Raw genomic sequence first — 14,075 nt, 5'->3', positions numbered from 1 at the left:
CTCTGGTGGCCTAGTGGCAAGGAGTTGCAACTACAATCCCAGAGGCACACGGTTCGAATCCACCAGATGCTCTGCCGGGGAAGGAGGGACAATCTCCTCCTGTACCAGTCAGATCTGATTTGACGGTACACGCACACAAAAATAATAAAATAAAATAAAATAAAATTTTTAAAAAAGCACTAAGTAGCAACAGAAAATCATTTCGCTGGAGTCGCTGTTCCAAGTGCTTAAATTGAGTAATCTTCTATAGATGCATGAGAAAAATCATACAAAACATTTCAAAATATTGAAGTCCTCCATACGCGACATGTACAAGGAGTGGGAGTGCACAATTGAGTATTTTCAAAGCAGTGCTATTTGTAGTAGCAAAATGGGATGGGATGGATGGCACTTACAGGGGGTTGCTAATCATATATTTCTAATTCCCAGCAAATTCAGGAGTGCCATCTAGGGAGCAAGATGCACAATTTCGTCTCAAGAGATTTACAGTCTCTGAAAACCGGTGAGAAGAGTCAGCGATGAGATGGTTTTGACTGGATAGAATACACTTAAAAACAACAAAAGATCAGTGCCTTTTCACAACAAAAATCCAATTGTGGAAAGTATCTGAATTTAAAAAAAAAACCAAACAAACCCAAAACACAACTTCACCAAAGAAGACATTCAGATGGCCAACAAGCACATGAAATGTTCAAAATCCCTAGCTTTAAAAGAGATACAAATCAAAACAACTATGAGACATCATCTCACCCCAGTAAGAATAGCAAAATTTAACAGAACAGGAAACAACAAATGCTGGCGAGGATGCAGAGAAAATAGAACCCTTACTCACTGCTGATGGGAGTGTAAAATGGTACAACTGCTATGTAAGGCTTGTATGGTGCTTTCTCAAAAAGCTGAAAACAGAAATACCATTTGACGTAGCAATTCTACTTCTGGGAATTTACCCTAAAGAAACCATAACTGCCACCCAAACAGATAAATGCACACTCATGTTCATCTCGGCTCTGTTCACAATAGCTAGGAGTTGGAAACAACCTAAGTGCCCATATCTCAGTGAAATAGCTCAGTCACAAAAGGACAAATACTGCATGATGCCACTGTTGTAAAACAGGACTGACATAGGTGTTGGGAGGGAGACTAAGGTGGGATAAATAATGTATACTACATTGAAACAGAGGAGGGAGACAACTGTTCAAAACGGATAGATGATTACATATTATTGTTAGAAGAGTCCAGAACGAAAGTAGTATAGTGGAGTGGTCTTGGGGAGAGGGATTGAATAACAATTTTCAAAAAGAAAAGGGAATTGAGGGGGAAGGGTGAGCAGAGAGAAAAGTGCAACAATGAATGAATGGAAATCCAAAGGCTCTGTAAACTTTCATCAAAATAAAAAAAAAAAGACAACACCACCACTATCTGAATTTTGTATAGCCAATGCTACAAAGTATTCAACCCTGTGTAAATACAGAAACTGCCACTGGATGGGATGGGGCAGGGGGAAGAGCTGGCATCAAAATTGGTAAGAACTTTGGAGCGCGGAGATATATGTCAGATTTCAGCTGCACAGGGCTGGATTGCTGATGACTCTCTCTTTCCTGGCGTTACAGGAGGTCATCCAGACACCCCACAGTCATCTGACAACAGCCCCAGGTCCCAGCGCACAGGATTCAGGGGCTTCAGACTTCCCAAAGCTTGGTGATCCTAATTCTCCGGAGAACAGACACTGACCTCCATCACTATGAGATTAAAGCGAAGCTGGACCTGCCGCCCCTCTGCAGTCTATTCCTGAACTCCACCTTCACAGTCACTATTAAACCCTGATCCCAGACGCGGCATTCGGGGGAAAATTTTCCCTCCGAACCCGACGGAGCCGAGGGGTCCGCACACGTGCTGGATCCCCCAGGATTGAAGCCCCACGAGGGAGCCTGGAGGTTTCCATCCAGCTCTTCCAAACCCGGTGGGAACTTCAAACACCCAAAACATTTAAATGTCCCAGTTTAAGAAAGAAAGATATAAACTGACCTGTTTAAGGTGTTTTGGGGTGGTATTTTGGGATAACCCAAAGGGAAGGTGGACATGCATCAAGCATCAGCTTTTTTGCTGCTGGGAAAGGAAGACAAGGGCGCCTTCAGGAGCTTGGGACTTACAAACGGGCGCCTACGGTGCGCGACGAGGGTCTGAAGACCTTACTTCTCAGCGAACGCAAACCCTACTGCATCCGCATTACGTAATAACTGAGCTCATAGGGGAGCCACTTCCGTTTCCGGTAGGGGGAGGTTCATCCGGGTTCTTCTTCTAGAGTCTCCCAAACAGAGCATGTCAACCTGCAATGGCACTTATGGAATTTTTGTGCCTTTTGAACGCGAAACGCAGGTTTAGAAACATTTCCTTTGCAGGGAATGAGGGTGCTTCTCCTCTGGGCTCCAAGCCCCGCCCCCTCTATTGGAACACGTGATTTATATCACTCTGGTGGGTGGAGTCCTAAGAAGCTGAAGTCAGAAGGTTCGAATCCACTAGCTGGTCTTAGGGAGAAAGGTTGCAGTCTCCACTCTTCGTGATTTACTGCTTCTGAAAAACCCACCAGGAAGTCGGCGACGGGTCGGTTCACAGCAAAAACAGTGAAAAAACAGAAAACCAAGGCCAAGGGAACTGCCCACTAGACACTGTCCTCCACTATCACAAAATAGCTTTTCCATGACTCAAGATAAAAGTAAATAATCCAATTGAAAAATGGGCACAAGGATATGAACAGACACTTCACCCAAGAAGACATTCAGATGGCTAACAAGCACATGAAGAAATGTTCAAAATCCGTAAGAGAGATGCAAATCAAAACAACTATGAGATACCATCTCACCCCCAATCAGAATTGCAAAATTTAACAGAACAGCAAGCAACAAATGCTGGTGAGGCTTATTCACTGTTGGTGGGAGTGTAAAATGGTGCAACCACTGTGTAAGGCGATATGGCACTTTCTCAAAAAGTTGCAAATAGAGATACCATTTGACCCAGCAATTACCCTACTGGGAATATACCCCAAAGAGACCATAACTGACATCCAAGCAGATATATGCACACTCATGCTTATAGCAGCTTTGTTCACAATAACAAGGAGTTGAAAACAATCCAAGTGTGCATCAACAAACGAATGAATAGAGAAGCAGTGGTATATTATGGTATACTATATACAATGGAATACTATGCTGCATTGAAAAACAAGGAACTCATGCAATATTATTCAAAATGGGTGACCCTGGAGGACATTATGCTGAGTGAAGTATCTAAGTAGCAAAAGGACAAATATTGCATGGTCCCAGTGTTGTAAAACAGGACTGACTTCGGGGTTCGGGGGAGACTGACAGGGATGGGTTCAATAATGTATACTGCCTTGAAACAGATGAGGGAGAAAACTGTTTGAAAGGGATATGTGATTAGGTATTTTTGTTATGACAGGAGTCCAGAACGAATGCTCTAGGCGAGCTCTGGTGGCCTAGTGGACCTGGGGGGGAGGAGGGATTGTAAAACAAGGAAAGAAGTTTTCCTTTACTTTTCCAAGAGGGTAGTGTACTAGGAGGGAGGGTTGGGAGGGGAGAGAACTGCAGTAATGAATGAATGGAAATCCAAAATCTGTAAATTTTCATTTAAATTAATAGTTTTTAAAAAATGCTCTAGGGAGCTCTGGTGGCCTAGTGGCAAGATGCTGCACTGCAATCCTAGAGGTGTGTGGTTCAAATCCACCAGATGCTCTGCTGGAGAAGGAGGGGGCAATTCCCTCCTGTGCCAGTCAGATCTGATTTGATGGTACATGTAAAAATAATACAATTTTGAAAAAAATTTTAAAAATGCTCTAGGCGAGCTCTGGTGGCCTGGTGGCAAGAAGCTGCACTGCAATCCCAGAGATGTGAGGTTTGAATCCACCAGATGCTCTGCTGAAGGAGAGACAATCTCCTCCTGTACTAGTCAGATCTGATTTGACGGTACACACGTTAAAAAAAATGCTCTATAAAAAAAAGGAAGAAAAAAGGAACGAGTTAATGTTGAAAATGGGCAAGTCAGCTTTGTCTATTTAAAGTTAATTATGTGAAGGAATAAAGGAGGCCATCCTAGTAAAGTGGTACCCCAATTTCTGGTTGAAAAGGCATGAAGCTTGCAGGACATAAAGACTTGTAGAAATGGTACTATGTAAGTATGTCCATCTCTGGGTGAAGAGCTGAGAGACTCAGGCACAGGAGGAAAGCAGTCAGAGTGGACGCAAGAAAAGCTAAGTTCATCAGTGCTGTCTTCCTGGGCCATCTATGTGAGGAAGCTGCACCGGAACCTGGTTCACCTCATGGAAACACAGAAGTCTCCCCTGTTATGAGATATCAGAGTGTGCCTAACGTGTGCGGAATGGAATGCAAGGAGGACCTATAGAGATACAAGTTACTGGAAAACATGTATACGCTAGTTAAAACTTAAAGCAGCAAACAAGGAAAGAGCTTTTTCCTTTGGTAATTTTCCTTTTTCAAATGAAAGCCTGTCTACCCTGTAACCTGTAGGGACAATTCACATGTAAGCTATGTGGGGATCTTGACAAGATCGGAGTGGTTGGCCTGAAACATAATCACCAGGACAGAATGCCCAGAAAACAGAAATACTGTAGAAATGTCTCACTCATTCTTCTGCCCTTACCTTATACAAACTCCCTAAGCCTACAAGACAGGAAGGTAGATTTGGGAAAGTTAGTGTCAAAATAAAGTGTTGCATGGTAAAAAAAAAAAAAAACAACCATAAACAAACCTAGAACAGAATCCACAAAATCCTCTCTCTTAGTTGATGAAAAAGCGTCTCAAGAGTTGTTGGGTTTCCTTTCAGGAACTGTCAGGTATCCTGGTAGTTAAAAAGTTAGAATGAAAAAGGCCCAGCATGTCAGCCAGCTTTGCTCTCAGCAGTATATCACGGAGTTTTGGTGTGGGCTGGGACTCTGTCCACTATGGGCTGTGAGGTGGTCATCACTGGGACTGCAAGCAGTCGGGGTCCTGCAGGAGCTGTGGAGAACAGTGAGGCAAAGCGACCCACAATTTTGTACTGATTCCGACACCACTGTTCCTCTCACAGTTCCCTCTGCTTTACATTTACTAATCATTGACTGAGGAGCAGACAAGATCTTGGTTGTCTATACCCAATCTGCCACTGGCCACTTGTGGGATTAGAGCCATCAAATCCCTTTAGGGCCCCTTCCAGGCCTGTTGCGGAGCACCTCAACATCTTCTGTTGTCACCATTTCAAGGAGGTTCCTTGCCTCCCTTCTACTTCCTTCTGCTTCTTCTCTCACATCTCTCTGCATCACAAACCTCTGTGGAGTTGTTTGCTTACATGGACAAACTTCTCTTCACTTTGAAGACATGGAGATGAACCAACCAAGCTATTCCTGCTGGGCATATCAAATATGAGATTTGCAGGACAGGTGTTGCTAGCCTAGAATTCATTTTCAAACCAAATCTCTCATTGGAAGCTAAGATTTTAAAACTCTGCCTCACTTACTTTGGGCACATGGCCAGGAGAGATCAGTCCTTGGAGAAAGATAGGCTCAGAAGGGTGGACACACAGCGCTGGAGACAGAGACACTGGGTGAGATGGATGAATACGTTGACCAGTGCAAATGGGGTTGGGGTGTCAAAATTAGGACAGGGAAGGGTTCAAAGCTGTACATAGGGTTGCTATACATCACAGGCAACTAAATGGCACATACTATGACAGGTTTGGAAGCAGGAGTGGCATCCACTTGCTAAATAACATGTGTCCAGAAACACCATGAACTTTAATAAATGTCGATAGTTATAGAAAGGCTCCAGGTCTTTTGTTCATAAGATCGCTCTGAGTCGTGCTTATTTAAAGGCAATCAACAACAACAGTAAACTATGTCTGCACCATGCATAAGAATCACAGGGCAGGTCACAGATGCAGCCCATTAAAAAATAAAAAATTCTCTCCTACTGTCCTATAAAATTTCCTCTTAACTCAGTAGAAAATTAGAAACATGCTCCGGTTGAAGAGTAGGACAAGAGTAACGCTTCAGTATTTATAAGAAAAAGCTCTCAAGTTTCTTTCCCAAACAACCCAACGGAATAGGAGAGAGTCAAGGGAGAACTGGAGGGTGTTAGGATTGGAAACAAAGTTAGAGCCAGAAGATTTTTCCTATCTCCACTTCATAGGGTCATCAGCTTTGAGCTGAGGCTGATGGTGATTCTTTCTCCCATGTGAAATGAGAAGGGAACAAATACCTACTCAAATTGGTGACAACTGAAGAAGACGGACATTAGTTTTACAACAAAGAAGCGTTGATAATCCCTGTTGTTCTTCTCGTGTGCTGTTCAGTCACAACCAACACAATCCAGCGGTTTTTCTGAGGCAGTTCATTGCACAGGAAGAGAACATTCATCTTTGGCAGAGCAGCTGAAGAATTCAAACCCGTTCCCTTCTAGGATTGCACACCAGCTTCTTAGCGCTGGGCCACCAGAGCTTGTTCAAGGCCTTGGGTGAAGATTGTGCACCTTTCTTTGGAGAAAGCACTAGATGATTTGAAATGCTTGCCTTTTGGATGAAAGCACAAAACTGGACCATTCAAGTTTATTTATCTTTTATTTTCTTGGACAATTACTATCCACAACACAACAAACCCAATTCCCAGGAGGTCACACATCGCTACCATGCTATCTGATCTATTTTCTACAAATTCCAACTACAATGCTACTGTTCCACTGTGGCAGAAATCTTTTATAACAGATACCTCGACCTCTCAGAAATATAATCATGATTCAGGGGTTTATTAGTGAAGTTAAAAGGGTATAACTTAAACTGGCAACAGGATACACTTTCTCAGCCAGGACAGTTACTGATGTATGCTAGCAGACCATTCAACTTACTGGTTTCAGGACACTGTTATAAAGCTCTTAGTCCTGAATAACTAAGGCATTTACACACAAGTGTGCACAGGCCTGGTTTCCGTTGGGCGAGCAGTCCCAGTTCTTACACCATGTTTCCAGTTCTCACCTATGGCTGCTGGGGGGTCTCCTGTAGTTCTTGGTGGTGCACGAACTCTGGCTAATAGTATATCCACTCATTCTTTTTCTTCTTTGTAGGGAAATTTCCTATATTTCTGGCACTATACCTACTCAATGTAAAGCCACTGGAATGACAAAACAAACCCCTTGCTGGATAGACTAACACATTCTTGTTGACTGTTCCTGCCCAACCATGTGGCAGGGTCAATGGCTATGTCCTAGGAAAGCTGTTTGCAACAATATAGCCCGTCACCTGCAGGCCACTCCTTGGCTTTTAAAGCCTGTGTCCTTCCTACTTAAGGACAAGATTAATTCTCACGATATACTTTTCCCAATCTTGCTGCTAACTACATTCATGAAAGTGTGTAAGGCAACTTTATCATACTTTCTGCATTTATCCTCAGCCCCGCTAGACAGTGAATTTCTTTAATGATCATCCCTCAAGTATTAAATATGCCATGGATGATCAAAAGAACTGGAGGATGTATCGTGGGAAATGGCCATTCAGAGGGCTACTTGGAAGCAAAGACAAGGAAGCTCCATCTATGATACTTGGGACTTGTTGGTAAGAGAGTCTATTTCTTGGGAAGGGGCCGCATGCTTTGGAAGGATGAAAGTAAAGAGGAAGGTTCGCAACAAGATGGAATGAATGACAATGACTGGAGTAGCAGGCTATGAAAACTGTCTGTTCCTTTTAAACAAGCCACATGAAGCACTGAGTATAAACTGAAAATTGTTCTGTTGGAGTCACTAGAAAATACTTACATGCAGGGGGGGAAATCACACAGAACTTTGAAGAAATACTTGCTTTAGCGTACATGCACAGTGAATGCACGTCTGAAAGATAATGTTTTCAAAGCAGAACTACTTGCAATAGCCCAAGGTGATATGATGGATGGTTTTATAGGGGATTTCCAGATCTAATTTTGCAAAGCAGATCAAATTCACTAGCTGAACCAGGACAGCAAGGTGCACAGTCCCCTCTCATGAAATTTATATCCTCTGAAAACCTGTTCGAGAGTCAGCTAAGAGGTGGTCCTGCCTGGATACAACACACAACTGCCAAGTTAGGCTTGACTGAGAATAATTTGTTTTTTCTTTTTTTCTTTTTTTTTAGAAGCTCAACTATGTCATTTATTGTTCTTAAGTCCTGGAGCAAATCCCATCTACAACTGGGTTGTTTTATAACTCGGAAGTCCACATGCAAGGCAGAGGTGAAGTAAGGAACTGCTTATGAGGTTTTCCGTCAATTCCAACAACTAAGAAATAAGTGAGAAGAGTTGGGACCTCAGAAGGCTTTTAGGACCAAATAGTAGGCCCTTGTGTCCAGGAGAAAACGACTATACTTACCAGCAATTCTGACACATGGATTAGTTTCAGTTGGGCCAGTGGACATCGGCTAGAGAAGTGCCATACAAATGCCAAATACAAATACCAACAGCCAAACCAAGTGTTTGTCTATACAATAATCAGTAACTCAAACTCACTCCCAGATGTAATTACATTATTAAGAATATATTAGTCTGAGTGATATCGCAGTAATAAGTATCTAAATCACTATCAGTTATAATTACTTCATTGAGAGATTTTCTCAAGAGCTCAGAGACCATCACAGATCCATTAAACTTTAAAGAGAGGACCTTACAACCACCCACAGACATCTGCTTTCCAGCACCTGTCATCAGATAACTTCTCTATGATCTCATTCTTCTTGGTTTCCTAACTCTTTCTCATTCTTATTTTTTAATTTCAAGGAATGAAGATCAAGGGAGCTCTGGTGGCCTAGTGGTAAGAAGCTGCACTACAATCCAAGAGGCAGGTCGAATCCAACAGATGCTCTGCTAGAGAAGGAGGGACAATCTCGTAATGTACCAGTCAGATCTGATTTGACAGTACACACACAAAAAAATAATAAATTTTTTTAAGAAAAAGAAATGAAGTTCAGCCTTAATTTTATTATTAACATAAAACATTGTAGCAATACCATAACACTTATTGCAAATCAAATCACTCCGATAACAAGAACAAAATGATTTATAAAATATTTCATATCAGTGAAAGGACTCAAACTATTATATTTATGTACCAAAATTTGCTACTCCACTAGGACCAATACCAAGAGTATGACTTGTATTAAGAGCTTCTATATTTTGAAACATTTTGATTTTCAATGTTATATCTGAATTTTCCCATGTACCTAATAATTTACTTTGGGTCTTATCCAAGGCAGAATTATTTTTAATATTAACAAGAAAATTTCTTACATATACATAATTAAATCAATAATGACATTGTAACATTTGATGTGTTTGCATAAGAGCTAAGGCTCTCTCAGAGTGACTACTGATTCTGCCAGTAAGTCTAATTTTAATCGTAAATCATGATCAATACTCTTAGAGTTGCCAATGCTTAAGTATTGTTTCTGGTGACTTCACTAACAAGTGGAGCAGTTTTAATGGAATATTGCAAAGCCATTGCAGTAACAGTCATAGTAAACAGGGAAAACAAGATAGTGATTCCAGTCATAATTAAACCTATGAATCTCTTTGATCGTTGAAGTCCTTGATTAATCAGATACAAAAAAATATTCTCCTGCTGATGGAAACCAAGTATTATTAAGATTATCTGGTGGCAAAGTATACACAGGCTGTTCAGTTATGATAACATATTCTCAAGTGGATGAAATTCACTGGGTCGTAAAAGGCAGTCTTTACAAATTATGTTCCAAACCATTCCACTCAGTTCATTAACTACCAAAGGGACACTCATACATGAAGAATTTTTCTGATCAGAATTTGCAAAATACTGTGCAATTCACAGGGTACAGGTATCAGACACATGATAATACATATGAAAGATTACTTAGGAAAGCTCTTTCAGCATTTCCCAAGAACTGATTATGGTTAATAAACTGACTGGCAGCAACCCACCTCCATAAATGACTCTCATTATTACCATCAGGACATTGAAATACATTTTCAATAAATCCATTATAAGCAGAATATCCTAACATGCATTCTGAATATCCTCAGGATAGCAAATAGCCTGGGGTTTGTGGTTCTGTAAGTACAATTTTCTTGGGGCTAGAAAAATACCATTTTGTCCATCAGGGAGTAACAGTCCAAGGTGAAGCAGAATTTCTGCCATAAATAAAGGTGTTGAAGGGATTGTTTCATTACTATTAAAAATGCCCTTTGTACTATATTATTACCTAATACAGTTGAGTTGTTATTTCCCCCAAAGGTCCATTTTGTCCATGGTATTCTCTGTGTGGTCTTTAATGCTGTAGGAGGAATGATTTTGCAGTCTGTACCAAAGTCACTGGCAATATAGGTTCTCTTTTGAAAGATTTTGTTGATGACAATTAAGTTTTGTCTTCTTACTGAAACCTTTCCCACTCTCCCTGCACACACAGGGCCTCTCCCCAGTGAGTTAGTTCTTGGACAGGGAGGAGACTCTGTCTGATGAACCCTTTACCACAGTCACTACACACATGGGGTGCCCCTACTATGAGCTCGTTGATGGTATGTGAGGTTACCTCTCCTTGTGAAGCCTTTTCCACACTCCTGGCATATATAAGGTCTGTCCCCAGTGTGAGCTCTCTGATGGGCAGTGAGGTGACCCTTCATGATGAACCCTTTCCCACACTCCTTGCAGACATAGGGGTTCTCTCCAGTATGTGTTCGTTGGTGGACAGTGAGGTTACCCTTCATGATGAAGCCCTTTCCACACTCCATGCACACATAGGGTCTCTCTCCAGTGTGAGTTCGCTGATGGACCGTGAGGTAACTCTTTATGATGAAGCCTTTTCCACACTCCCTGCACTCATAGGGTCTCTCCCCGTTATGGATTCGCTGATGGACAGTGAGGTAATCCTTGGTGGTGAACCCTTTTCCACACACCTTACACATATAGGGTTTCTCTCCAGTGTGAGTTCGCTTGTGGACAGTGAGGTGACTCCTGCTGGAGAAACCTTTCCCACACTCCCGGCAAATGTAGGGTTTCTCTCCAGTGTGAGTTCGCTTGTGGACAGTGAGGTGACTCCTGCTGGAGAAACCTTTCCCACACTCCCGGCAAATGTAGGGTTTCTCTCCAGTGTGAGTTCGCTGGTGGACTGTGAGTACACCCTTTTTGATGAAGCTTTTCCCACACTCCTTACACACATAGGGTCTCTCCCCATTATGAATTCGCTGATGCACAGTGAGGTATCCCTCCGTGAGGAACCTTTTTCCACACTCCTTGCACACACTGGGACTCTCCCCAGTATGAGTTTGCTGATGGAAAGTGAGGCGAATCCTCCTGGTGAAGCCTTTCCCACACTCTTTGCACACATAGGGCCTCTCCCCAGTGTGTGTGCGTTGATGGATAGTGAGCTGACCCTTTGTGATGAATCCTTTTCCACACTCCTTGCACACATGTGGTCTCTCTCCAGTGTGAGTTCGCTCATGGACCGTGAGTTCACCCTTTGTGACGAACCCTTTTCCACACTCCTTGCACACGTAGGGTCTCTCCCCATTATGGATTCGCTGATGGACAGTGAGGTAATCCTTTGCGATGAACCCTTTTCCACACTCCTTGCACACATGGGGACTCCTCCCAGTGTGAGTTCGCTGATGGACAGTGAGCCGACTCCTCCAGGTAAAGCCTTTTCCACACTCCCGACACTTATAGGGCCTCTCTCTAGTGTGTGTTCGTTGATGGACTGTGAGCACACCCTTTGTGATGAAGCCTTTTCCACATTGCTTGCACACATGGGGTCTCTCTCTAGTGTGAGTTTGCTGATGCATAGTGAGGTAACACTTCCTGATGAACCCTTTTCCACACTCCCTACACACATTGGAACTCTTCCCAGTATGAGTTCGCTGATGGGCAGTGAGATTGCTCCTCCTGGTGAAGCCTTTTCCACACTCCCTACACACATTGGAACTCTTCCCAGTATGAGTTCGCTGATGGGCAGTGAGATTGCTCCTCCTGGTGAAGCCTTTTCCACACTCCCTGCAAACATACGGTCTCTCTCCAGTGTGAGTTCGCTGATGGTCAATGAGGGGACTCTGCGTCATGAACCCTTTGCCACAGTCGCTGCACACATAGGGCCACTCCCCGGTATGACTTCGCTGATGGACAGAGAGGTAGGCCTTCGTGATGAACCCCTTTCCACACTCCTTGCAGACATACAGATTTCTCTTCCTAGTATGAGTTTGTTGGTGGGCAGTGAGGTAACCCTGCCTAGCGAACCCTTTCCCACACTCCCTGCACACGTAGGGTCTCTCCCCAGTGTGACTTCGTTGATGGATAGTGAGATCTGACTTCTTGGGGAAGGCTTTGCCACAGTCACGACATACATGGGATTTCTTTATTTTGCGAGTTGTCTGATTGCTGTGAAGTTTGGCCTTAGAGCCTTTCCGTTTCTGACTTTTTAGGAAATTCTTTTCAGTCCAAAACAGGTCACATTCACCGTGGAGCAAGGTGTTCTGTCTACTGAGCTCAGCAGAGTGCTTTACTTGATTGCTAGGTCTCTGGTGGACTACGGGTAAAGGGGTACTGGATTTCTTAGTTTTCCTAGGCAATTTATACCTATCATGGTTTTCCATGAAATGAAAATGAGTTTTGTGCTGATGGTAACTATTTTCCAATGAATTCAGGTCACTGTGTTCTGGTGTGTGTAATATTCTTTCATTAGACAAGACCCCAAGCAGGTGATCATCAACGTTCTGGACTTCTAGGAAAGAAGAGAATAATGAATTTCCAACACCTGATTTGGAATGAATCTCGTAAAAGAATGAAGTGACAGATACATAATTTTGAATTTCAACGAGCAAATTTCATGGCCACATAGTAAGAAGCTGGACTGCAATCCCAAAGGCACCCGTTTCAATCCGCAGGCTGTTCTAGGAGATTAAGGAAGAGGCGTTCCCCTCCTATGAATTTAACTAACACTGAAAACTCGCCGAAGGCCAGGCATGACTCCATCCCAATCCAGGGCACACGACAAAACCAACATTTGGACATGCGTGTAAATAAAATATCACCCTTGTTGTTACATTCATACTCATAAAGACAACAGAAAAAGCAAGAATATAAAGAAATGACTGTAGGATGAAGGCAATGACCTGTAGAGAATTGCTTGGTTAAGTGAAAAGCAGGTGAAGGTCCCAGCTGCTCCCAGGGAGATAGGCATTTACAGCCCATGATTTACAGCCTCAGAAACCCACTGAAGGAGAGCCGATGGCCGTGAGCTTAGCTGAGGAGGAATAACATTAGATGCTCTACGGCTCATGCACACAGATTTGATGGGTTCTAACAGAGGACTCAACTGCAGTGGGGTTGTAAATGACTCACAGCTGACCCCCTCAAGGGATTTCACAGGAGGTGAGTCACATGGGAGGAGACTGTCCCTCTTTGTCTGTGAACATCAGTTGTGTTTGAACTGCTGGCCTTTGCATTTTGAGTACAACTCCTTACCCACTAGGCTACCAGTGCTCCCTGGAGAGAATGTAAAACAGGTCAGTTTATGACACACACACATCAGAGGCTCTAGATGTCTCAATAGTCACTGGTTCAGGACAGATGAATGTACTTCACAAAATCTTAATGAATGACAATATCAAGTACAATAATTACTTAGCATAAAAATATTTAAAGCCTTAGAAAAACAAGTTGAAAACAAATCACAACAGTTTTTTTTTTTTAAATACGTACAGATAAAATTTATTAGGAAAAATACTTAGCAGAGGAAATCATGGGGGGAAAAGGCACCCCTATGCCCTGACTCACTGGGATCAGAACCCTTAGGGAACCTCAGAGTCAGAAATAGAGAAGCTACGGAAGGAAATGACAGCATAGGGACAGACTACCTTGCAACAGGGATAAAATATCCAGTAAGGTTCGCAATGTCCACCCAGAACTCACTGCACTGAAGGTGTTTCTGACTTATGGGAACCTCTTTAGTTTTCTGAAGGTGTAAGGCTTTATGGACAGCCTCTCGTTCTTCTGTGGAGCACATGGAGGGTTTGAACTGCTGATTTGGGG

General features: G+C 42.8%; 2 protein-coding genes and 1 pseudogene across 2 annotated transcripts in view; 1 reads left to right on the top strand and 2 right to left on the bottom strand.

Annotated features, from left to right (window-relative positions):
- LOC102853270 overlaps positions 1-14,075 on the top strand; it is a 246,556-nt pseudogene that overhangs the window by 125,921 nt on the left and 106,560 nt on the right.
- Positions 4,939-13,008, bottom strand: LOC102850096 (zinc finger protein 432-like). Its single transcript, XM_006897320.1, has 4 exons — positions 12,982-13,008; positions 12,354-12,472; positions 10,585-11,678; positions 4,939-5,030 (listed from the first exon to the last, which is right to left on the bottom strand). The coding sequence occupies exons 1-4, from the start codon at positions 13,006-13,008 to the stop codon at positions 4,939-4,941; spliced, it is 1,332 nt and encodes a 443-aa protein (XP_006897382.1).
- LOC102849688 (zinc finger protein 350-like) overlaps positions 13,247-14,075 on the bottom strand; it is a 10,105-nt gene continuing 9,276 nt past the window's right edge. Inside the window, exon 4 of the mRNA XM_006897319.1 lies at positions 13,247-13,287. Coding sequence (XP_006897381.1) covers positions 13,247-13,287 — 41 coding nt within the window. The remainder of the gene's footprint in view (positions 13,288-14,075) is intronic.

Source organism: Elephantulus edwardii, unplaced genomic scaffold (genome assembly GCF_000299155.1).
Source record: "Elephantulus edwardii isolate Elephantulus edwardi_28Jun2011 unplaced genomic scaffold, EleEdw1.0 scaffold00208, whole genome shotgun sequence".
In the NCBI taxonomy this organism is placed as follows: Eukaryota; Metazoa; Chordata; class Mammalia; order Macroscelidea; family Macroscelididae; genus Elephantulus; species Elephantulus edwardii.
The sequence above is the reverse complement of the archived record's forward strand: the minus strand, read 5'-3'. Positions and strand labels throughout refer to the sequence as shown.

Coding starts and splice junctions, on each gene's coding strand:
- LOC102850096 (XM_006897320.1), bottom strand. CDS start 13,008: ATGCCTGGCCTTCGGCGAGTTTTCAGT. Junction 12,473..12,981: donor GCCTTCGGCGAGTTTTCAGT/GTTAGTTAAATT, acceptor TGGACTGAAAAG/AATTTCCTAAAAAGTCAGAA. Junction 5,031..10,584: donor AAAAGGCTTCACAAGGAGAG/GTAACCTCACAT, acceptor TGTTCTCCACAG/CTCCTGCAGGACCCCGACTG.